The 23,862-nt window shown below is 35.8% G+C and overlaps 1 protein-coding gene across 1 annotated transcript; it reads right to left on the bottom strand.

Annotated features, from left to right (window-relative positions):
* Positions 1-658: 658 nt before the first annotated feature.
* On the bottom strand, positions 659-22,912 carry LOC127623382 (protein NLRC5-like). Its single transcript, XM_052097823.1, has 44 exons — positions 22,796-22,912; positions 21,784-22,106; positions 21,429-21,500; positions 18,874-20,611; positions 18,715-18,798; positions 18,497-18,580; positions 18,186-18,269; positions 17,907-17,996; positions 17,685-17,735; positions 17,104-17,148; positions 15,970-16,053; positions 15,744-15,827; positions 14,913-15,002; positions 14,785-14,832; positions 14,635-14,691; positions 14,468-14,551; positions 14,276-14,359; positions 14,081-14,170; positions 13,907-13,966; positions 13,719-13,802; positions 13,524-13,607; positions 11,664-11,753; positions 10,988-11,053; positions 10,436-10,519; positions 9,561-9,644; positions 9,312-9,395; positions 9,112-9,198; positions 8,598-8,660; positions 8,172-8,222; positions 7,874-7,957; positions 7,698-7,781; positions 7,454-7,537; positions 7,229-7,312; positions 6,896-6,982; positions 6,310-6,393; positions 6,099-6,203; positions 5,918-6,001; positions 5,595-5,678; positions 5,416-5,499; positions 5,231-5,314; positions 5,046-5,123; positions 2,338-2,421; positions 2,145-2,228; positions 659-1,418 (listed from the first exon to the last, which is right to left on the bottom strand). Exons 2-44 carry the CDS (start codon positions 22,097-22,099, stop codon positions 1,346-1,348), a joined length of 5,289 nt encoding a protein of 1,762 aa, XP_051953783.1. The 5' UTR covers positions 22,100-22,106; positions 22,796-22,912; the 3' UTR covers positions 659-1,345.
* Between the last annotated feature and the right edge of the window lie 950 nt (positions 22,913-23,862).

Here is a 23,862-nt window from a genome sequence, read left to right as displayed (position 1 = left end):
GGCTTTAATGAGTTCATCACATTAATGAATTCACCAAAAACTGGACGTCGTAAAATGGCTTTATTGATGTTTATGTTGCAGACACATTCCTCTTTGCATTCGTCATGACACGTGACGTAATTATAGTGACTGCCATGCGTGATTTGTGCGGTTGAACATTATTTTCTGGTCGTTGTTCGAACTAACAACAGTCCACGAAGCTTTTCTAAATTACGTATTTATTGCTTTGCTGCCATCTAGCGGTTATAAAGAAGAACTCTAATAAAAGAAAACACACTTATGTTATTGTACGCTAACTTGAAAAAAAAATATAGCTGGCCCTTAAATTTTCAACACCTTTCAGTTTCAACACAATTTTTTTGTGTGTGTTTGTGTGTGTGTAAGAAATGTTTCTTACACACACAAAAAAAAATGTGTTAAAACTGAAAGGTGTTGAATAGCAATAAATTAATAGTAGTACCAATACCGATATATTACATGTTTTTAATTACAAATTATCAATTTTAACACACTGTATATCATAATAAGAGCACACACCAAATAAAAATAACTGCTTTAGTACTTATCTATATTTACTGGACACAAATATACAGCAACAGTGACAGACTATTAAAAATAAATTTCCCAATTGGATAAAATATTTTAAAATGTACTTTTATTTATAATTAAAGTGCATGTTAGGAAAAAAATGTGAACAGCTGAACAAGTGCAAATAGATCAGTGCAATAGGTGCTGTCACCTCGACTCAATCAAAAAGACATTTTGCTGAACAGTGGCAATATTTAACAGCATTTTACAAATAAAAAGGTCTTTAGAGATGAAAGCTGAAGATATCAAATAAAAGTACAGACATAAATATGCAATTTAAAGAAGAACACAACATGGTGGTGTCAGGGAGGATCAGTGCAGGAATGCCCATAATGGATTGCTTGGCTAGGTGCTTCTCAGCATGACTGTGCTGAACTTTACAAGAGAACTGCCTGCTTCATGGTGCTATATCTAGACAATTATTTGTTCCTTTCTCTACTGAAATAAATACAGACATGTAAACCTCTTGTAAACGGTAGAGAATTATGTTATTTCTAATAGCTTAACTGAGCCTATTACCAAAGTTGTTTCCATTAGATGGGGATATTCCAGTCCCTGAGCAGCTGGATAAACTGTGTTGTTTGGTGTGGTGAGTTACTCTAATGAGGTAATGTGTTCTTCGATTATATGTAAACTAACAGCAATTAATAAAATACAATATATCAATGCTAAAACTACTCATAGAAGTACTGTATTATTATGTACAATTTACTAGAATGGAAAGAAAAAAATAATTAAAAACAGAAAACTTAAGAGATTAAATTGATGAGAAGTTCAGTCTCTGATCTTTCAGATTCTCATCATCTTTGGCAATTGGGTTCCTCCAGAGCCTGTGTTGATCAAGTGCAAAGAAGCTCAGCTTCATGTGTGTGCATTAACCAATTAAACTATTTGAATCTTATTGCAACTACAATCGTCATGACAACAGTCCAGCTCTGGAAAAAAATTAAGCGACCACTGCAAAATTATCAGTTTCTCTTGATTTTCTATTTATAGGTATGTGTTTTAAGTAAAATAATTTTTTTTGTTTTATTCTATAAAGTACTGAAAACATTTCTTCCAAATTCCAAATAAAAATTTTGTCATTTAGAGCATTTATTTGCAGAAAATGACAACTGGTCAAAATAACAAAAAGATGCAGTGCTTTCAGACCTCGATTAATCCAAAGAAAACAAGTTCATATTCATTTTTAAATGTTTAATGTTTTAACTAAGGTAGAGTTCAGAAATCAATATTTGGTGGAATAACCCTGATTTTCAATCACAGCTTTCATGCATCTTGGCATGCTCTCTACCAGTCATTCACCTTGCTGTTGGGTGACTTTATGCCACTCCTGGAGCAAAAATTAAAGCAGCTTAGATTCTGCAAATAAATGCTCTAAATGAAAAAAACATTATTTGATATTTGGGAGAAATGTTGTCAATACTTTATAGAATAAAACAAAAATGTTATTTTTACTCAAACACATTCCTATATATAGTAAATCCAGAGAAACTGATCATTTTGCAGTGGTCTCTTTTTTTCTAGAGCTGTATGGTCGTGTTACAAATAATTACCTTATTAATTCAATGGAAGGGCATGAGGGGAGGCATTTGGCAATCTCTATGGCTCCCTTTGTGGTTATTTTATTGGCCTCCAGGCTGCAAAGCATTAGTTTGAAAAACATCAGCATACTGCAGCTAAAACATATAATTACACATATGGCTAATCATATTGCTACACCTTGACTGCAAGCATTCAGGTACTTACTCAAGTCTTTTCAACTTTGTACACAGGGGCAGAATCTCAGCCAGTTTCTGTGCCAGTTTATCGCCACATTCATTCCACGACAAGCTAAGAAAGACAGGAATTTTCAAAATGTAAAACAATTGTTCACCTAATAATAAAATGCTGTCAACATTCATGTTGTTCCAAACTCAAATGGCTTTATTTCTTCTGTGGAACACAAAAGGAGATAAGAAATGGTTGAGAAACAGATCAATATTTAAAGGACTAATACTCACCCTTATGTAATCCCAGATGTGTATGACTTTAATCTGCTGAACTGAAATGAAGATTTTTAGAAGAATTCCTCAGCTCTTTTAGTCCATAAAATGCAAGTGAATGGGTGCCAACATTTTGATGCTCCAAAAATCACATAAATCAGCATAAAAGTAATCCACACGACTCTAGTGGTTAAATAAATATCTTCAGAAGTTATATGAGAGGTGTGGATGAGAAAAAGATCAATATCACATTCTCCTTCTTGTGTTTTTGGTGATTCACATTTTTCATGCATATTGACTCCTACTGGGCAGAGAGAAGAATTTCAAGCAAAAAAAAGGACTTAAATATTGATCTGTTTCTCACCCACACCGATCATATCATTACTGAAGATATGGATTAAAACACTGGAGTTGTATGGTTTACTTTTATGATGCCTTTATATGCTTTTTGGAGCGTCAAAATGTTGGCACCCATTCACTTGCATAGTAGGACCTACAGAGCTGAGATATTCTTCTAAAAATATTTTTTTGTGTTCAGCAGAAGAAAGTCATATACATCTGGGATGGCATGAGGGTAAGTAAATGATGAGAGAATTTTCATTTTTGGGTGAACTATTCCTTTATAGGGCTGCAACTAACAATTATTTTGATAATCATTTAATCTAACGATTATTAGAAAGCTTATTCGACCATTCGGCGATTGTTGCAACGATTAATCATTAGCTCTTAACCAATTATTCAGCTTGAGCTCGACATAAAATGTTGTATTAAACGTGCTTACTAACAATAAAGAGGAAAAAATCATCTTTTAAAAATATCTCTAAATGACATTCACTGAATTAAAGGGAAAAATACTTTTGATGGAGTTTAATTTAGTAAAGAAATTCACTGTAAAAAAAAAACTATTGTTTAAGTGTTTTTGTCTTGTTATCCATTTAAAATTGTCTAAAAATCCTTAAAACAAGATACATTTACTTGAGAAGCAACATATAAGATATTTAGACTTACTTATATTCAACATTCTCAGATAACAATTTTGTCTTCTGCAAAATAGCTGCTAAAGGAAATGTACATTGTTCTATATGAGATTTAGATATTTTTATTGGAAAACAAGCTAAAACAAATGTATTTTGTTGCAGTGTATAATGGGGGTGAAGACTCCCTCTCTCACCTTTTTGTTCACTTCAATCCATCTTTAACTCACAAAAAACTCCTCTCTCTTTTGAATAAAGATGCGTATTGCCAATTATCTTCACGATAAGAAATGCACAGTGACATATATTATGATTCAATAAGTCACAAGCCATCATGTTCTAATCTAGCTGCAGCAAGTGCAAACTTGAGGGACGAGCGTCCCCGCAACAGAGTGCGCATCAGCTGGATGCAGTTTCAATCTCTCCCCCTTAGATCAGGACATTCCCGCAGCTCATAGAAGAGGTGCTGACTGCACAGAGAAATGCCAGAGTCGGAGTTTGTAGTTAATTTTATGATCTGCTTCCGTATTATTTGAATTTTAATAAAGCTATAACGCATTAAAACTGCATTTAAGATGTAACACCACTGTGTTTTACTTTAAAGAGCTCCGGCTCCGCTTATTCCACAAAGAGAGTGCTTCTGAATTTACTTATTTGTAATTTTTTTGTATAATTCCCTCATACTTTGTGATCTACATCACCTGAAGCTGTTTGGAAGGTTTAGAGTGCATCTGGACTGTGAGCTGTGTGATTATTCCTCTCCTCAGTCAGGTGCGAACTGCAGTGCTGCTCTAACGAGTCATCATTAGAGTTTAATGTCATCTCATGTTACTTTAATTTAGATCAAATGACTATTCAACAGTCAATTTTTTATTGTCGACTTTGTTGATAATGTCGACTAATCGTTTCAGCCCTATCCCTTTAAGTAATTTTTTCTATCTAGATATTGTACTTCCTGCCCAGTAGGCGGCGATATGCATGATGAATATCACCAAAAAACAAAAGAGGAATAATGTGAAAGTGGATATTTAAGGTAATAAAGGGCTTACATCGCTTCTGAAGATATGGACCACTGGAGTAACGTGGATTACATTTATGTTGCCTTTATTTGCTTTTTGAGCTTCAAAATTTTGGTCACCATTCACCATTTGGTCACACTTGCATTGTGTGGACCTACAGAGCTGAAAATTCTTCTGAAAATCTTTGTTTGTGTTCAGCAGAAGAAAGTCATACACATCTGGGATGGCATGAGAGCAAGTAAATGATGAGAGAATTTAAATGTTTGGGCAAACTATCCCTTTAATATGGGTTTAAAGGATGCATAAATGATAACAGATTGTTTTTTTCCTTAGGGCATCTTTGGAAAATCCACAGGGAATGAATCAATAATATATATAGTTAAGCCATTAACTAAGTATTTATGAGGCCACGAGTCAAATCACAAGATCATGCAGATTCATCAAGATCATGATGAATTGTTTTGAATGTCTGATCCCACCTGACATCCTCTATGGATGGACAGCAACTGAGGGTTGAGGCCACACCAACCAGATCTGAACTCCCAATCGAAGTCAAGCTGAGATTCAAATAGTCACATGTTTACAGCAGTATATAATAACCAAATCACAGCTATAATACTATACAAATATTATTTTGATATATGAATGTGATTCAATGTCTTACTGCAGTCTTTTCAGTGCCTTCTTGTCGACCAGACCTTTACAAAGTATCAAAGATCCTTTTGGACCAAACTGATTTTCTGACAAACTAGAAAAGAAAAAGAAAAAGAAAGAAAACAGTATTTAGAAGTACTATTCAATATCTATGGTGCCTCCTTAAACCCATCTCAATCACAACATGAGACTTACTCCAGTTCTGAGAGCTGAGACAGTAATGGCAGGACTTGAGCTAGTTTAGCAGCGCTGGCTTCACCAAGCTGGTTTTTGGAGAGCCTGTGAGAAAAGAACCATGACGAACGCTAAGCTATTTATTTCACAACTAATATCACATGTGTACTGTTGTGCAGGGATTGAATAAATGTTCTTACTGTAGTTGTTGTAGAGCTCTGCAGTGGGATAGTGCCTCCACTAGCTTCTCTCCAGCCTGGTCACTCACACTGTTGTCTGACAGACTGAACATTATAAACCATGAGTAGAAATCTACACAGTCATATAAGAAAAAGCTCAAAACATTTTCATTGAAAAGGTTTTAGATGATTCTGCTATAATAACAACACATATAGAGCATCACACTAAACAATATTGATAAGTCTAAGATAATTGTTTTAAACATTTTGTCTAATTGTTTCCACTAGAAGGTGCTAGCCTTATAGGTTGTCCTCATGTACCACTCAGCTTCAGGCTCACACACCTTATTTTTTTTAGTTCAGTCCATGAGGGAATCTTCTTCAAGAGCTCATATGTTCCACTATCTCCCATTCGCCAGCCTTTCAACCTGAAGATAGACAAAAGTATTGACTTATCACCAAATGGTATCAGTATGAGTGTGTGCAAAGTTAGAAAGAGTTCTGAGCAGGGACTGTAACACTTACTCAATCTCTTCCATCTGTCTAAAAGCCTGAAAAGAAGTCAGTATCCAGAGTACACCAGTGTCATTGATGAATGTCTCAGATGTCTCTATTCTAATGTTGTTTAAGCTGAGGAAAGCAAACAACTAAATTAAAATTAGCCTCCAAATTTTGCCTGTTTATTCAATATTAGCTAAATCTTAAGTGAGCATTTCTAGGATTAAGATTAATTTACCTGAGCCTCCTGAGTGAACCCATACCGCAGAAGCCTTGGGTTAAGATGTTTATACCCTCTTCATCCAATATCACAGAGTCCAGCCTACGGATTGGGAACATACAAGTTCTGAGTTGGATATATATATATATATATATATATATAATTATTATTTTTTTAGCTCAAAGTTGCATTTGAATACAATGTAAACATTCAACATGGAGGACAAGAGTGTCATTTTCAATAGTGAATGATGGTTTTATTTGTTATTTTTTTTTACATGCAGCTACAATATTATCGCTTGCCATTTCAGTTTACCTATAAGAGGAAATATTTGATGTGCATTGTACATTTTTACACAAAGAAAATAGCATGTTTTTAATCAAAATTCCATTATCTTCAGCCAATTGGCTAGCATGTATTACGGTGTCAAAATAAGAAATATACATGAATGACACTGGCATCCTCCATGTTTCCAGCAACAAAGCACTTGAACCTGAAGTGTTCGTAATTACAACTTGGGAAGTAGGACAATTCCAATAGCAAGTGAAGGAAGCATAAGTTAACTCTAAAGTTAACACTGCAACATAAGGTGGCAAGGTGTTACCGGATCTCTGCCAGCGATGAGCACTGCACCAGACCTCTGATCAAGTCCTTCCCTCGAGCTGCTGTCCAACCAGAGCACTGCGAGAGACTAGACAAAAAGATAACAGCCAATTAACAGCAATAAAGTCAATGCACCATATTCTAATAACATAGGATGAAGGAAATCAGTAATTCCTATGCTGACTTTCAGTACAACAGCACTCTTGCTTTAGTGATTCAATTCAATACCATCCTGGTAGATCTTTAAGAAATCATTCTAATGAGCCAGGATGTGCCAGTTAAAGACACATCTTTCATTTTTGTGAAAGAGTTTGGCAACATATGTGTTACGTACATGAGTGACTTCAGATTTGGCATATTTTTAAGGACCCTGCCAAGTACCTTGGTTCCACAGTCACCTAAAACAAGCTGAGACAAACTAAAAGACCAGAAACATGTTGTGGAAACATAGTGGAAAGGAAAAGGTTTTCTTACATTAAGCTCACAGAGTGAAATTATACACAGATTTGTCTATAAAGACCAAAGATAAACTTTACATTAGAACAAAAAAATAACACACCTCAGATTCTCAAATGTGTGATTGTTTGGTAATGCTTCTATCAGGATTACTAAATCATCTTCAGCTGCTCCTTTCAAATCAAGACTGTAAAGATTTATTTGTAGAGAGATTGATTTCACATGTATATCATGCATAGGCCTATGTACAGTATTTGTTACAGTAACACTAAAAGGTTTTGCAAACAGAGTACATACATATAAAAAATGACTTTGACTGTTTTATGTGTTCATTATAAGACACTTACTTGAGGTTCCTAAGTTTCAATAAGGACGGAATGACTAGAGAAAAAAATTCTGCGCCTTTTCTGTCCATTTTAAGCTGAGAAAATCTGGACACAAAACAAAGAGAATCAAATTCATTCCAAGAAATTCAAAACACATACTGATACCCAAATATCAGCACAAACATTCAGCGACTTACTTCAAATCCTGCAAGGCATGACATTTTTGGATGGGCAGTGTCAGAGGAGTGAGATGATGTCCTTCTATGTTACAGTCACCAAAGCTAAGTAGCATGACAAAAGTGGGATTGTGTATCAAATACTGTACAAATATCACATGAAAACATAAGAACTATAACTTATTACTAGAGTAATTTAATTTGAAAAGAAATTGAATTAGTACTTCTGTTGTAATTTTATGTAATTGTAATGTAATTAAAGAGCAAATAAAAGCTCAAAAACATTCATACAACCTTCCAGAAAAAACTAAAAACACACCTGATGGATCGCAGGGTACATAGTGAGACCTCACTGTTTTCAGAATGAGCTCTGTCAGAAAGAAGAAAATTAGCATTGTGCATGTAATTTTGAAAATTCAAACATGAAATTGATACAGTGACAAAATGTTGATAGCACTCCACACTACACATAGGGTGAATTCCAATCGAAAGTCATCATTCCTATGCCCTACTCACTAAAATGGACAGAGCTCTTGATTTGGGCATGCTGATGAGATAATAGCATTACAGTTCTTATGTACCCTTCACTAATAGTCTTATGAAAGGGTCCTTTGTGAAAACATTTACTTTATTACTTCTGTTTGGAACGACCTTTTGAATGGCGTCCCCTTCCTGAAGTGCCCTTCAAGGGTGAAAAAAAAGTTTGGAAAACACCCATAAAATGATATAGAGTCATGTGACTTACATAGAAGTAGAGCTGGAACTGGAATCGGCCTCAATAATAACATTTATGGATGAATGGCTGACCCTGCAGATGTTGAGTTAAAGATGTTATAATTTCACCCCCTTAAATAAAATTATAGTTTTAAAAGAAAGTTTAAATAGCAGACTAAATTGATACATGTAAATCTCTACTGCGTAAATATTTAAAGCTTGTTGTGCCATTGAACATAACAGCCAGTGAGTGCAGAATTTGAGTGGGGGAACAGAATTTGAGATGAAAATAGGTTCAAACAGCCACAGAGGAAACCATAGGGTAGTACAAAAACCCAAGTTAACAAAATATTTCCTTCTTAGTTAACCCACATAACATTGAAGAGTTTAACAGGTAAATTGCTTATACTGTGAAGGAACTATTCCTGTCACAATGGCAACACATTTATGTAGTAATCTAGTTAATAGATGATACACTAAGATGCACAATGGTTGATGACATGCTGTCATACAAGGCAAGTTATCATATTCAGTAAGAACCTTACCTCATCTCTCTGATGTGTGGCTCCAGATTCAGGCAGTTACAAACAAGACTGATCACAGCATCTCCTGCCATCCACTGCTCTTCAATCCTAACGAAAACATCCCAAAGACATCATTATCCTCACACTGTATTTCCTATATAATCTAAAAGCAGAAATGAACACCAGGATTACTTTTGTACTATCTTCTGCATTGAACTTACCAGATGTCTCTGTGTTGGCTACAGCTACTTAGTTGTTTCATAAAGTACCCAATCTGTGCAGAAGTCAGACCATTATTTCTAAGCCTGACAGGAACAGAAACATTTATTGTGAGACTATGTGCAAAAGCAATAGCAATTGTTATGTATGTGTGTGAAATATATATAGTTGAAATGGACACATACATGATCTGTAAGATCAGGAACATTCAAAATAAAAAAAATTAAATCATTGACAAAAGTCATTCTTACTTTACAGTTTGAATTGAGGAAAGCTTGGCCAGGCTGTTCAGTAAAGGAAACAGGCCTTGATTTTGCAGCGAATTAGATGACAATCTAAAGAAGAGAGGGACAATAAGCATCTTGTATTTTGCACCATTAAAACACCCAGTGAATGTGTCTAGAGAATAGTTTTTGCAAGGTGCAGTATTGGTCTGTAACAGTAATACATGCAATTGATTGTTAGAAGTTATAACAGGAATAGTTCACACAAATTTTTTAATTCCATCATAATTTACTCACCCTCTTACCATCCCAGATGTGTATGATTTGTTCTCTTGCAGAACATAAAAGGTGACATTGTAATGAATTTCCCTGTCTGTCTTTTCAATACAAAGGCAAATTATTGTGACTAATTTTAAAGTTTACAAAAGGACCCTAAAGTAACATAAAAGTAGTCTCTACGACTCTTATCCAAATCTTAGTTAGAGAGGTAAAAACAAAGCAAGTGCTTGCGTATATGCTTGGCACTGTAGCTTCGTTCAACAGATGACAAGATTGTCATTGATAAAAAAATTACTTACATTTGGGTTGATTTACTAAAACCTATCCTATACTTCAGAAGTCTTGGAATATGATGCAGGAGTCATGATACTTTCAGGTCCTTTTTTAAACTTTAAAGTGAGTCGAAATTAACAACCATTTCATTAAAAAGATGATCGTAATATTCATCAAAACATCTCCTTTTGTGTTTCACATACATAAACAAATAAAGTCATACGGGTTTGGAATGACATTAGGCATTAGAGTAAATGATGACAGAATATACATTTTTAGGTGAACTATCCGTTGTAAGTGTCAGCTCAACAATCTTGTAAATATTTCTGTAATTGGGATGAAACACTCACTCTAATGTAAGTAGACTTGGGCATCTGTTCAGTATTTCCACAAGCTTCTGTAAGTGGTTAGCCTCGAAACTGCACTCCCTCAGTCTACAGTGAAGACAATTGTAAGAGGAAGCTAAACAACACATTCACTTTTGTCTTGAGAGAAAAAAAATCATATTGTTTACATAGCTGTTTTATTGTGTGTTTTGTGTGTGTGTGTGTGTGTGTGTGTGTGTGTGTGTGTGTTTGTGAGAGCATGTATTTATCACTTTGTGGGGGACCAAATGTCCAAATAAGGTTAGTAAAACACCACATTTTTGACCTTGTGAGGACATTTTGTCGGTCCCCATGAGGAAACCAGCTTATAAATCATACTAAATTATGTTTTTTGAAAATGGAAAAAAGCAGAATGTTTACTGTGAGGGGTAGGTTTAGGGTTAGGGGATAGAATATATAGTTTGTACAGGAAACAAAACATTATGTCTATGGAAAGTCCCCATAAAACATGGAAACACAACGTGTGTGTATGTGTGTTTGTGTGTGTGATGCATCACAGACATTCTGGGAAATTACCTGAGAGTCTTACCACTGACATGTTTATGCACAAACTGAATAAGAGACTGATCTTCCACACCAAGACTAAAGATGAGAAAAGAATACACCCAGTGCTTGTAAATCAGACTTCTCTGTCAAAAACCGAGAGTATGCACATCTAATACATAGTTAATAATGTTATCTCATCCAAAATAGGTGAGATTTTATTGTATGTCTTTGGGTACTTGACATGGGATACTTAATAATTTTACATGAATTTTTTAAACCAAATAAAGTAATTTTGACCTGTAAAGTCTGACATATGAAAGTATTGTCAGAAAAAAAATTTTTTTGGACATAACACTGTTTTTAGTACCACTAGACAAACTATAAAAATAAACAATTAAAACATCTTTTAGTTATCATTCACTTTCATTGTATGGAAAAAAACATGCAAATAAAATGAATGGTGACTGAGACTAACATTCTGCTTAAGATCTCCTTAAGAAAATAAGAACGTAAGAAAGTAAGTCATATGGGTTTGGAACATTATGAGGTTGAGTAAATAATGACAGATTTTCTTTTTTTTTTTTGTGATCTATCCATTTGGCACATTCAGTTAGTTTTTATAAATGTTTTTAAAGTATATTTTATATAAATAGTCATTTTTACTGATATTAAATTATATGTTGAGAAACACTGCACTGGCCGTTACCTGACTTCAACAGCAACAACTTTCTCACAGGTGTTCATTGAGTTGACCAGATGCAGAGCCCCCACTTGGGTCATTCTGTTGCCATTGAGGCTGTGAAAGAGCACCACAAGTAAACGTTATGGTAAATGTAACAAATAATGAAAATTACAAGCAAACTTTACAAAGTTTATAGAACTCAAACATCAACAATAAAGGTAAAGTTTGTGAAGAAAAACTTTGATGTTGGCTTGACAAAGACTGTAAGTTTAAAGGAGACCTATTATGCCCCTTTTTACAAGATGTAATATAAGTCTCAGGTGTCCCCAGAAGTTTCAGCTCAAAATACCCCACGCATCATTTATTATACCATGTTATAAATGCCTCTTTTTGAGTGGAATCAAAAACACGCTGATTTCTTGTGTGTCTCTTTAAATGCCAAAGAGCTGCTACTACCTTCCCCCTTTCCGGAAGACAGCATAAATACTTGAGTTGTTCAACCATATACAGTATGTATGAATATATATATATATATATATATATATATATATATATATATATATATATATATGTATATCTGGTCTCTGTAAATACAATCAGAGACAATGGTAACTTTAGCTGCATTAGCCATGGAATCAGCTAACAAGCACATTTGGAAAGGCGATTTGCAAACATTCACAAAATATAAAGTGCGATACTTACATCTTCAGGATATAAAGCTGGAACACGTACAGTTGGTCAGTTGGTACTGATCCATGCATGAGAATCAAATGTTTTGAAAATCCCTCTTTATATTGACACTCATTCACAAAGCAGTCCGGTGAAAATTATTTGCACAAACATACATACATTTTTGCATGTTTTGGGGCACATTTCCTTCAAAAACAAAATTTGTCCACTGCATCTTCAGTGGCTCTGATTCCAGGAGTGCATAAAGACTCTTATGTTCACTTTTACAGCCAACAACAGAACACTTATGACGCTTACGAAGCTGAGACATTATTCTTCTCACTGTATCTGCTCCAGCGTGGAAAACAATTTAAGACTGTGTGAAGATCACTCAGGGGAGGATCTATGATATATAATAGGGTGGAGTAAGTCACCAGTCGTGGGCGAGGCCTGCTCAAATGTTACATCACGTTAGAGCAGAAACGAAAAGCATTAATTTTGACACACTGTTTTTGATTAATAGAAATATAAGAAAGAGGAGTGTGTGGGCTTTTAACATTGTAGGGTGGTTGTGTACACACACTGCCGACTCACATTTTCAGTATGTACAAACTATATATATATATATATATACAATTATATAACTATATACAATTTTGCATAATAGGACCCTTTAAACTAGTTTCAAAAGATTGAAAATGTATTGTTTTACAGACATAACAGTAAGAACGAATATCATATGCTTGAAACTTTTTGCCATGAATTTTGTTTGTTACAAATTTAAATGATTTATGTCTTCTATATTAAAGCCAGCATGTGATGTTTCTGGTCTCCTTATTTAAATATGATTTTATCTAACCACATATTTAGAACAATAACATTACAATAATAATTACATAAAATGTCAGTAATAATACCAATCGATTTCCACTGGAAATAAAGGTTACTTTCCCTGTCTAGCACTTGCTAAAGTCTAATCGAGCTCACAGCTTATTGGTCCATGCTTGTTAGCCTGCACGTCATTCAGAATGTTCACTTCTACGTTTCCAGTTTATGATATAGTTTGTGATATTATTAAAAATTTTGGTCTCGGTTTAGTGATTTCCAAAAAATCTTGAAGCCAATTTTGTAGAATAACAGTATATTCGCTTCGTCAAGCCAACAAAATGAATATCAGTAAAGACGCTCCACTAACCAGTCTGCATTAAAGCTTACCTCACTGAGCTGGAGATCTTTAGTTTGGGCAAAAAATCAATAAAACATTTCACCCCATCATCTTTGAGAAGGTTATGGGACAAACTAAAGAGGAGAAAGGAATATAAAAACGTACTGTTTGTCATCACAGGTCAGAAAAAGTGAGTATGATTTCTATTAACAATGTGATTGATTTGAAGAAGAAGGAATGCTTACTCCAGTTCAGCAAGGTGAGGACAGCCCTCCAGTATTCTTGAGAGCTTCTCAACATTGGTTCTGCTCAGCTTATACTCTGTGAGCCTGGAGACATCACACAGAGAAGAACCATAGGAATGATCAACCAAAGGCACCACAATATCAATGCTATTACCTGTACCAAGGCATGATGGCCTGTTATTACTCACTTGCAAATTGCTGTCTCTGCTTTGACTGGGACAAACTTAATGAATGCTTCTGCTTGGTGCCTGGAGAATTATGTTAAAAGCAATCAATCAATATTGTGCTCAAGTGACCTTAACAGACCATATTTAAGGAAGGAACCCACAGTTTTCTGCCTGATATGAAATGATGTAAGTTACCTGAGTTCTACCGCGGTGACACGCTGACAGTCAGCAAGAGATCTGACCAATAACAGAGCCCCATTCGTAGACATGTCAACATGACTTAAGCTGAAAGTGAATGCAATCTTAGATTAATATCAAATGCAGGGCATATCATGTAATATAAAATGAAGATAAAGCTGTACTGAAGGAAAAAGAGATATAGGCACTTGCTTCAGAACGTGAAGAGAAGACATTTCAGGAAGAATCAACATCAACTTTTCAACCGACATATTAGACAATTTTAGATGGGAGAACCTATAACACAAACAAACAGTGAGGACTAACAGAATGTAGATGATACAAACAGCAACTGGTATGTCTCTTGTCTACCCTGGAGATTAGCAGAAATTAAGAGCTACTTACTCAATGTCTAGAAGGTTTTTACAATTAACCAGTTGTTTACACAGTTTGGTCATGTCAGTAGGTTGAATATCACTATGTGTTAAACTGGAAATACAAAAAGTAGATACCAAATTATAAAATTATCATCACTCAACCAGTTTATGAAATAAAAATCTGTGATTTTGTACCTGAGCTTTTTATGCAGATGTATTTCAGTTTCCTTTGAAGCCAGCTGTTTTGAATGTCTGCATTAATAAAGGACATTGGTAACCCATTCTATACCAATAGACATTTAGCTGATTAAGCAAGAATGTCAGCAACCACAACTGTTTTAGTACCTTTTGCTGGTGTCAAACCAAAGAACCAATGTTTTCTTTCCATTTTCACTGGTGTGAAAAAAAAGCATGGTGTTAGCATATTTAAAAGCAATTCGGACATGCAAAATGGCCAAAAACAGGGGAGTTACCTTGCATCCACTTTCATCAGGTCCTTCTGAGTACAGAGAGCAGAAGCAAGCAGCACCAACCCATCCATATCTACTCCATTTTCACTGACACTGTGAGTGTTGAGAAAGAAATACATACCCTTTTGAAACAGAAATACATTGGGCTCATAAAGCCAGTATATGGGGAAGTATTGTCCCACATGCAAAGATAACAGTGAGGCAACTTCACTAAACAGTTGTGCCACTTTAGCACAAAGTATTTCAGTGCAGAACGCCCTGCATCTTGTGTTTGAATTGTTCTGTGTTGTATTTAAATAAAATAATGGTTATTCTTTTCAGTGCAAACATGCCTGACACATTTGACATTGCACAATATCTGCCATCAGAAAGCAGGCAGTAAACAGAAATGTATTTAAAACCTATGTTTGTGCACACATTCTAGTGATTATGGCAGCAGTAATCCATTAAATAATAAGGAAAAGTGTTTAAATAGGCATATATAAAGTACAGATCGAGCGGTATGGTACAGTCCTAGTAAAGTGTGTCAGATAGCGACAGTCTGCTGCAGCATCCACAACCTACAGTAGCAAATGGAATCAGGCAATTGTGCATTGTATATTGTGTTCAGAAATGATTTTTTTTGTTTGGGGTGTATTTGCACTAGTACCTGATTTGCATAATTCTTTATTAAATATGAGGCTAAATCTATGTAGACAGCACATGCAACTAAACGATGCTATCAGTGGGTGCAATTCAGTTTTAGAGAATTCCCCTCAGTGTGTTAATGGTTAATTGTCTAGACCAAATAAAAATACATTATACACTGATTTGCAGAGGAATATAGGAACATACTTGATCTCCTGAATCATTCCAAGTTTAGGCAGAAGGTGTACAATTTTCTTTAAGCCCTTGTTACCCAACGAGTTGTTGGACAAACTGAGAGATGAGGGAAAAAGGAAAATACAATAGGATGTTACATTGGCACTGTACCTGCATGAAAAATTGTGGGTGTATCAAATAAATCTGCTGTAAGGTATATTGACTGTGGCTGAGACTAATGGAGCATGCTTATACTTACTCTAAAACAGTTAAGAAGGAGTAGCCCTTGAGTTTATCACACAGGCTATCTATATTAGTACATGTGATGTTACACTGCTTCAACCTAAAAAGAGACAATTAATCAGATAATTCACACAAAAAAATGAACATGCTGTCAGTACAGTACATTTAGTTGTTTTTAATCTACCATGTCAGATGAGCTGGCATTTGGAAAATATTATCCTTCAAAACAGTGGTTGGGAGTGACATGGGTGACAGTTGTAAAAAGCTTACAACGTGATGTTGCATCATTCAGCTGCTACAGTGAAACTGTGCACATAGGTACACTAAGTGTTGGGCTGACATGGAGGAATGGCAGTTCAGCTCTCCTAATGTCAATCAAACCACAGACTCCTGAGAACAAGACATGTTGCATCCAGTCTCAGACATCTGAAGTTAGAATCTCAGTGATAGCGAGTCCATTATGGATATTGCACAAAAATCTTATTTGCCCGTGCATTGCCCATGGCAATTGGAAGAGTGCAGATCTGTGGGTCACAACATGCAATGTTCCCTTGGTGGCAGACATTTGCCTTTTAGGTGTGATTCCTGTAAAGGTGCAGGATCAGTCAAATTCTTGAAATAAGCAAGGGCAAAAATCTCTGTGACTTTGTAAGAGGGAGTTGGAAAATCTAGAATGTACTTGCAGATCAACATAAAGAAATGATCACCAACACTGAAAGAATTTCTGTGACTGACCCTTTACATTTCTTATGAATAAAATGCAAAAAACTATGAATACAGTATGTTACTTATTCAAGTCAGTCCTTTTTGTGTCTTATTTGTTATTCTTTTTTTCAGTAATTGATTCAAATGATTCAGTAACTTGTGTGCCAGAATTAGCTTCTCTTAGTACCCTGAAATGCAGCCCAGTTGTGAACACCTGCACTTTTCTCAACTCATTAAACGACCTTAACAAACAAAACTGGGTCAAAGCACAGCTCCTCCTATATGTGATAATTGTGAAGCCATAAAATCTTAAGTCTAACCATAAATCATAAAGTCAATTTTCACTATAAATTCTAAAATCTAGTCTTTGCAATTAATTATATATTAATTCTCCCTTATATGAAAAAAAAAAGCCTTTTTAAATATGGAAGGATGCAGCACATACGTCACAGTCTTTGCCTCTTCTGTGTTATTTATGTCCATGCTTTCACTAAGAAAGAGAAGGAATGTAAAACAAATCATTATTATCCCGTTATATCCATTTTAGAGTATTCATAATTAAAGGAAAGTATTTTCAGAGGTAGTCAGAAGCTTATGGTGGAGTGAAATGTATGGCGAGTTTAATCATATTCAAATACTTTTTAAAGCCTTTTTCATTTTTAAAGTATCTTATTGATTGTCTGGAGTTACCATGAAACTGTCTAGTCACTGTCCCCTGGCCTGTACCATAAACATAAAGAGCTACACCACTTATGAAAACACCTCATAGACACATAGAATGTTTCTAAATCTTTGTAACTGATCACTTTGAGGACAAATTGTACTCCAGAAATTGGCCAAGGGCAGTGCACACACTGCAAAAACAGTACTAGATACTTGACAATGGATTTCTGGGGTTTTACCCACTCTTTGAGCATAACACCTCTAACACATATTAGAAACTTGCCCATCAAACTGTGGTTTCAGAATCAGAATATCTACTGTGCTGTTGCTACACCTGCAATTTTACTGAAAATCAGCACTCACCAGATTGAGGCAGAACTTTGAGAGAAGGAAATTCTGACTTCCTTACTTCCCCTGTATACAAGAGAGAGAGAATCAAAAAATTACGTGACAGGAAATTAACCCACTCAATCAATAAATGGGAATTCCATCATACCGTCTGTTCTATCAACTAAATTGTTAAAAAAAAATTCTCAATTGCCATTTCCATTCAAATGGATTTGATGAGTAAAAGAATCAACCTACTCAACATAGACTTCCTGAATGGAGGGGCAGGTGGCCATCTTTTCAGTGAGCATGAGGATTCCATCTACAGAGATGCTGTTTTTCCCCATCCTGACAGCAAAGTGTAGCATGCAGCACATGTATTAATTTAAGTAGTCAAACATAGTATAAACTATTTAAAATTTTCAATTAGGTTAAGGGAGCCAGCATCAGTTTACATACAGACTTTAGTACACTGGAACAGAAATAAATAAAAAAAAATTCCCCATTATATTTTTTTAATGATAACGTACTACTTACAAAACAGAGCAGATGTTGGGCAGTTTGCATAGTGTTTTTACAATCTCTCCTATACCCTCGTCTTTCAAGGAGTTATCACTGACACTGTAAGATATACAAAACACAAGTTGATTGACATAAGACATATATGTATGACAGACCATCTAGACCAAACTGAAAGTGTTCTGGGAAAAATGTGTCCTTTCAAAACAGAATTTGAATAATAAGCTGGACCATATTTCACAAATAGACTGGAACACTCAAAGCTACAACATGTCAAGCCAAATCACTGCATTGCCTGACAGGGCACATGGCGTAAAAATTGGTATTACTTTAGATGTGTGATACGTGTACAGTCCTCTAAAGCCCTGGCAAGTTTAGCAGCTCCAACATCAGTGAGGCCCCCACTGATAAAACTGTAATAAAGAGACATATATTAACCAATCCATTAAGAGAAAAACACACTGTAAAGTAACACAGTTGACAGAATACATAATGAACATATTAGATACTGTTTGAATAAAATACTGTAAATCTACAAAGAACTCACTCTAATCGCCGCAAAGCCGTGAGTTTGGACAGGATGCGACACAAAGCCTCTGCAAACTTGTCATCATATTTCCGGCTACGGAAACTTGAAAGAAATATACATATACAGTACATGAAAAATATATCTACTTTTTAAATGTCATATTTTATGAAAACTCACATGAGGTAATCCAGATTCTTGAAACAAGGAAGGATTTCCAAACAATCATCTTCAATGGAGCAGCCACCAATGTCCAGACATACTGTTTGATCTACAGCTGCTGTTACAAATGCCAAGGCCTCCATGTCAACAGCATTTAGTCTGATATTGCGCAGTTCAAAGCGATGTCTAGAACCAATAGCCCTTGCCAATTTAGCATCTTGTGTCTCATAGGCACATCGGCACAGCTCAACTATTTTGGGGCCTGTTTGACTGGCACTTCCTCCTAAAGCAAGCAAAATGTCTCGGACTGCAGCTTGGCGCTTTCTTACCCAAGGTGTGGCTCCCTCAGTTCCTTTTAGCTGGACCAGACTTGAGGTGCAGGCCTCGGCCGCAAGCCCACACACATAAAGATGGAGAGAGTCTGTAAAGACAGATTTTGGATCTGTTTTTGTTGTCCAGCGGGTTTTCAAGTTAAGCTTCTTCTTAAGTTGACTCTCTGTAATGCTTTGACTGGTCATGAGATGGAGAGCAGCGAGGAATTCCTGCATAGTGAGGTGCATGAAGGTGAAACCATTTCCTGAAGATCCATCCTCACAAGTCAGCTTCACACAAGACAGGATCCCAGTTTTGATGCCAAAATCCTGGAGTTCTGTCGAAAATTCAGCGGCCGTGAAAACGATGCTGCTTCCCTCTAGTCCTTTAAGGGCAAGCTGGCTCATCTCAGCAATTTTTGTTCTGTATCTCTGCATCAAAGGTACAACAGACATCCTCTCCCCATTGAAGCGGCTAAGAAATGCAAACAGGATCTGAATATAGATTTGGGTTAAGGATTTGGGTAGCTGTAGACTAGCATTAATTCCAGCACTGGAGAACAGATGATCCACACATACACAGCAGATATGACAGAGACCAGGTACATGAGACATGGAAAAGAGTTGACGGTTGTCCATCAGCAAGTTTACAGCCTTTTCTTTAAGTTCATCCCCCTTTTCATGAAAGTACTGCTTAGTGTATTCCTTCACACCCACGCGATCAAACCCCATCAGCTCACAAGTTATGAAACCATGACTCCCAAACATATCTGTCACATCCCGTGGTCTACAGGTGACCAGCACAGTGCAATTTGGGAGGATTATGCGATTGCACAGTGCAGAGAGGAGATCTGTCATTGGAAGTGGTTTATATAGGTCATTATAACCATCAAGCTTTTTTGGATTTGTAAGCTTGGATCGAAACTCATCATACCCATCAAATATGAAGCAGACCTTCTCAGGGTTGGACAGGATGAAAGCAAACACTGCTTCGCTCTGCTCCTCAGCTTCTTCACATGGAGGATAGAAGAGAAAGAGCAGTTCTTTCAAGGACAGGTTTCGTGATATGAGGTTGAGCTGCCGGAACTCCAGCAGAAACAGCAAGTGAATGGATGAGAAGGAGCCTTCAGCCCAGCTATGACCAATGCAGTGCACCAAAAGGGTCTTACCAGACCCAGCCTGACCCAGCAGCACAACAACTTTGCCAGTGGTTTGTAAAAGAGACTCCACTGAAACTTTATTTTCTAATGAACCACCATCTCCTTCCTGGTTGTCTAGAGAGGCTTGAGGCTGGGTGGTTCTGTCTTTTCCTCGTGGAGGGTTCCTGTGTTTTAAATATACCCGTGTCTCATTAAGACGAATGTCCTTCACCACACCCTGTGTCACAGTCTCATGTTTTTGCAGTAGCATGGATTTCAGAGCATCTTTGTAACTCTGTAAATAATCTAGGAAAGAAAATAACATTGTTATTGTACCTTTGAACCATATATAAGGGAACAAAAACTATACATATGTAAGTTTGTCATTAAATGTGTCCATTACAACTGTATATACTTTAGGACAGAGTGAGCATTTCAAGACTTTGGCCTCTTTTATGAGAGATCTGATCATTTGATTCATCATTTGATTTCTGTCATTCCATTCACTAAAAAACAACTTGCAATGCATGTTTTGCCAATTGCAACAGATTAATGATTATTTACAGTATTTCTCTGTAATGTAGAACAGTGTTAGCAATGTTACTTATAACATTCTTTCTCAGCACTGGAACTCAAAATTTTTTTTGATGCCCACCAAAATATATATATATACAGTATATCAGGTCAGGGTCAGACCTAAGGGGTTGTGATTGCTTGTTTTGATTATTGGGGGGTTACCTCTCTCCCATCCCCCAGGAATCTACGCAACACTCTCAGTTTCACTTTTGATTTGTCATAGTTCCTTGTGGTGCAACACTGACAATTCTTTACAACAGATTGTTGTAATAGATATGAATTTGCAATAAATAGAGATACATTATATAAAATATATTTGGATATAAATTTTTTTTTTTTGCAATCTAGCATATTTAAAGAATTAAGTCAAACCACACAGAAAACATTATTTTATCAAAACAGAACAAAATCGTTGAGAGAAGCAGCACTCTAATATTCAAGTTGACATACAATTAACTGTTAGGTTGCTTAGAGCAATTCAAGGTTTTTTCAAAATGAGTCAAAATTTTAAACTGCTGGGTGTGCCCTTTGAGAATAAAAAACATACCTAGCCGTGGACGTTTCACATTACGTGTTGGTGAAGAATTAGCAGTGTCACTTGTATGATTAAAGCTTGTGCCTTCAAGCATAGAAGAAGAAAAGATTTTGAATTGTTAAAACTCAGAATTCAGTAACAATTCCAGTCTCTCTCTTTTAACATCAAGATTATACTTTCACTTCAAAGAATATTTAGCCACAAATGCTAAATTTAAATAAAAATAAATGGAAAACTATCAAATATATACTTATATGCAAAGGTATACTATATATTACACTATAAATTCATCATAGCTTTGATATTATAAATTAAAGGTGTGAGTAATAAAGGGGCTGTAACCTAAAAAGTGCACAACACGACTTACCAGTTGCATATCCTGAAATGGACACCAGTGTTGTTTCCAGAAGTAAGGGAATGTTTTCACAGTACACACATACATTGTGGAGAAACTCTTCACATATAGTGCGATCTGAATTCTTGAAGTAATTTACAATGCCTGAGACACAGTCTTTAATGTTGGTCAGTGACCGTAGTTGGTTCTGTATCCTAGGGTCCATTAAGGGAAAAATATGATCCAGAACATTGCTGTTCTGTTCGCACAGCAGGTCCACAAGTGCACTGGCCTCCTGGGCCATCACTGTCTGGATGTCCCCCTGCCAGTCCACCCTCTCCATCCTCATCCATAAGCTGGGGGAAATCAATTTCATTTAACAGTTGGGACAAGAAACAAGAAACTGCTTTATTTGGATTTGTGGAACTTGAATTATTACATCACAAAACGTATTGACTACAATAGTTTTATAGGTGTCCTACTGTATATGTTCATGTGAAAAGGACACTGGTGCATGTACATTAACAACAAAGACTTTGTCTAGCAATGCTATGAGGGGTATGTTGGTACATGTGCATTACTACAGTTTAATACAGTTGAATACTTTGATACTATCATAGGTCAAATATGATCTCAATCCTTTAAATACTGAAATCATTTGAATACGTTTCACATTGTCAACATTACATAGTTATCTAGTTTGTCAAAAGAATGGCTAAAGAGTTGCAATGGGCTGTATGCCATGCATAGCCTAGTAGGCATGATAAATGATTGTTCTGTTCTGTTTTGAGTTTAAGCCTATGGGAATGACACTACTATTATCTCTGATATTCCAAAGTAACTTTCTGCAGTTATTTGTCTAACCATTTTTAACAACGTCTCATGCCCAGTAGTGACCTGCAGGACACGACATTGACTGTAGTCAAGGAAACAACCTGTGTAGTATAGAGCTCGTGTACAACACAATATTAATAAATGTCTTCTAAAAATGAAAATAAGCAGTTCGCAGTATGTTTTTAATATAAATTATGTCGCAAGCACTCACCTCCGGTAGCATAACGCATCGGTGCCGTATTATTAGGAGAAAATGAAACTGAACTCCGGTTTGGTTTCGGTTTATTTTATATGCGTAATTTATTCGCATCCGATCCAGACTAACCCTTCACGAGATACGCCGTAAAATAAATAACCCGCCATTTCTTTTCAGTTTATTACGGAATTATAATGTAATCGATTACGGTTGGGATAGGCTATGATGTAGTCGTTTCATTTGTTTAATTTTGAAAAAAATACGAAGACTTACTCTTTAATACTCATTGAACAAAATAAAGTCTTAGCCAGGTGGCACACACAAATAATAAGTAAACATCACAATGTTTAGCAACATTTAAACATAGTCATTTTAATTTGTAGTCTCTAAATTATATTGCCTCAATGAGTATGTTCATCGATATCACAAAATATGTGTGATTTACATCTCAGTTGCGTCAACTTTAATAAGTAGATCTTTTGATTCTTAGGATAGGGTCATATGGGGACACGAGGTCAGTAATATACAGTCTGACACTGCACACTAGCACCACACAGTGGCAGGATGTAATCACTGCATCACCTTTCCTTAATTTCTCTACAAATATGGTTTGGCACCACTTTCGTTTTAAATTTTGTTTAGACATTAACCCTGGCTAAAGGTTTGGCCAAATAAACTTTAGAAAATACAGACTAAACACTGCCACACAGAACATGTCTATTGTTTCCATTGGGAGAAATACAGGTGTAACCAGAGAAACCTGCTACACATAATTTGCCTGACACAAGGAAATATTTAATTAAGGTAACACAACCTGTACATTTGATAATGGGGTTTATGAGATCATAGTACAAGGACATCTAAATAAAACACAATGAGTGTGATTACCACTTTAATATTTGCAACAACAACAACAAAAAGATTAACATTAAACTTGATAAACACAAAGACTTATCAAAAAAGCAATAATGGCCAGTTTCAAAGTCGTTTTATTAATGTGTGAAAACATGTGAATAGTGCTTTTCTATATGTGTTTGTGTTTGTGTGAGGAAGACAAAAGGACAGACAACAAAGGACGGTCA

The sequence above is a fragment of the Xyrauchen texanus genome, chromosome 29 (genome assembly GCF_025860055.1).
Source record: "Xyrauchen texanus isolate HMW12.3.18 chromosome 29, RBS_HiC_50CHRs, whole genome shotgun sequence".
In the NCBI taxonomy this organism is placed as follows: domain Eukaryota; kingdom Metazoa; phylum Chordata; class Actinopteri; order Cypriniformes; family Catostomidae; genus Xyrauchen; species Xyrauchen texanus.
The sequence above is the reverse complement of the archived record's forward strand: the minus strand, read 5'-3'. Positions and strand labels throughout refer to the sequence as shown.

What these genes read in the sequence shown, in the direction of transcription:
- LOC127623382 (XM_052097823.1), bottom strand. Translation starts at nt 22,099, where the DNA reads ATGAGGATGGAGAGGGTGGACTGGCAGGGGGACATCCAGACAGTGATG. An exon ending in GCAGAGACAGCAATTTGCAA is followed by an intron (nt 13,803 to 13,906) that starts GTGAGTAATAAC and finishes TGATGTCTCCAG; the next exon opens with GCTCACAGAGTATAAGCTGA. An exon ending in TCATCGCTGGCAGAGATCCG is followed by an intron (nt 6,394 to 6,895) that starts GTAACACCTTGC and finishes CCCAATCCGTAG; the next exon opens with GCTGGACTCTGTGATATTGG.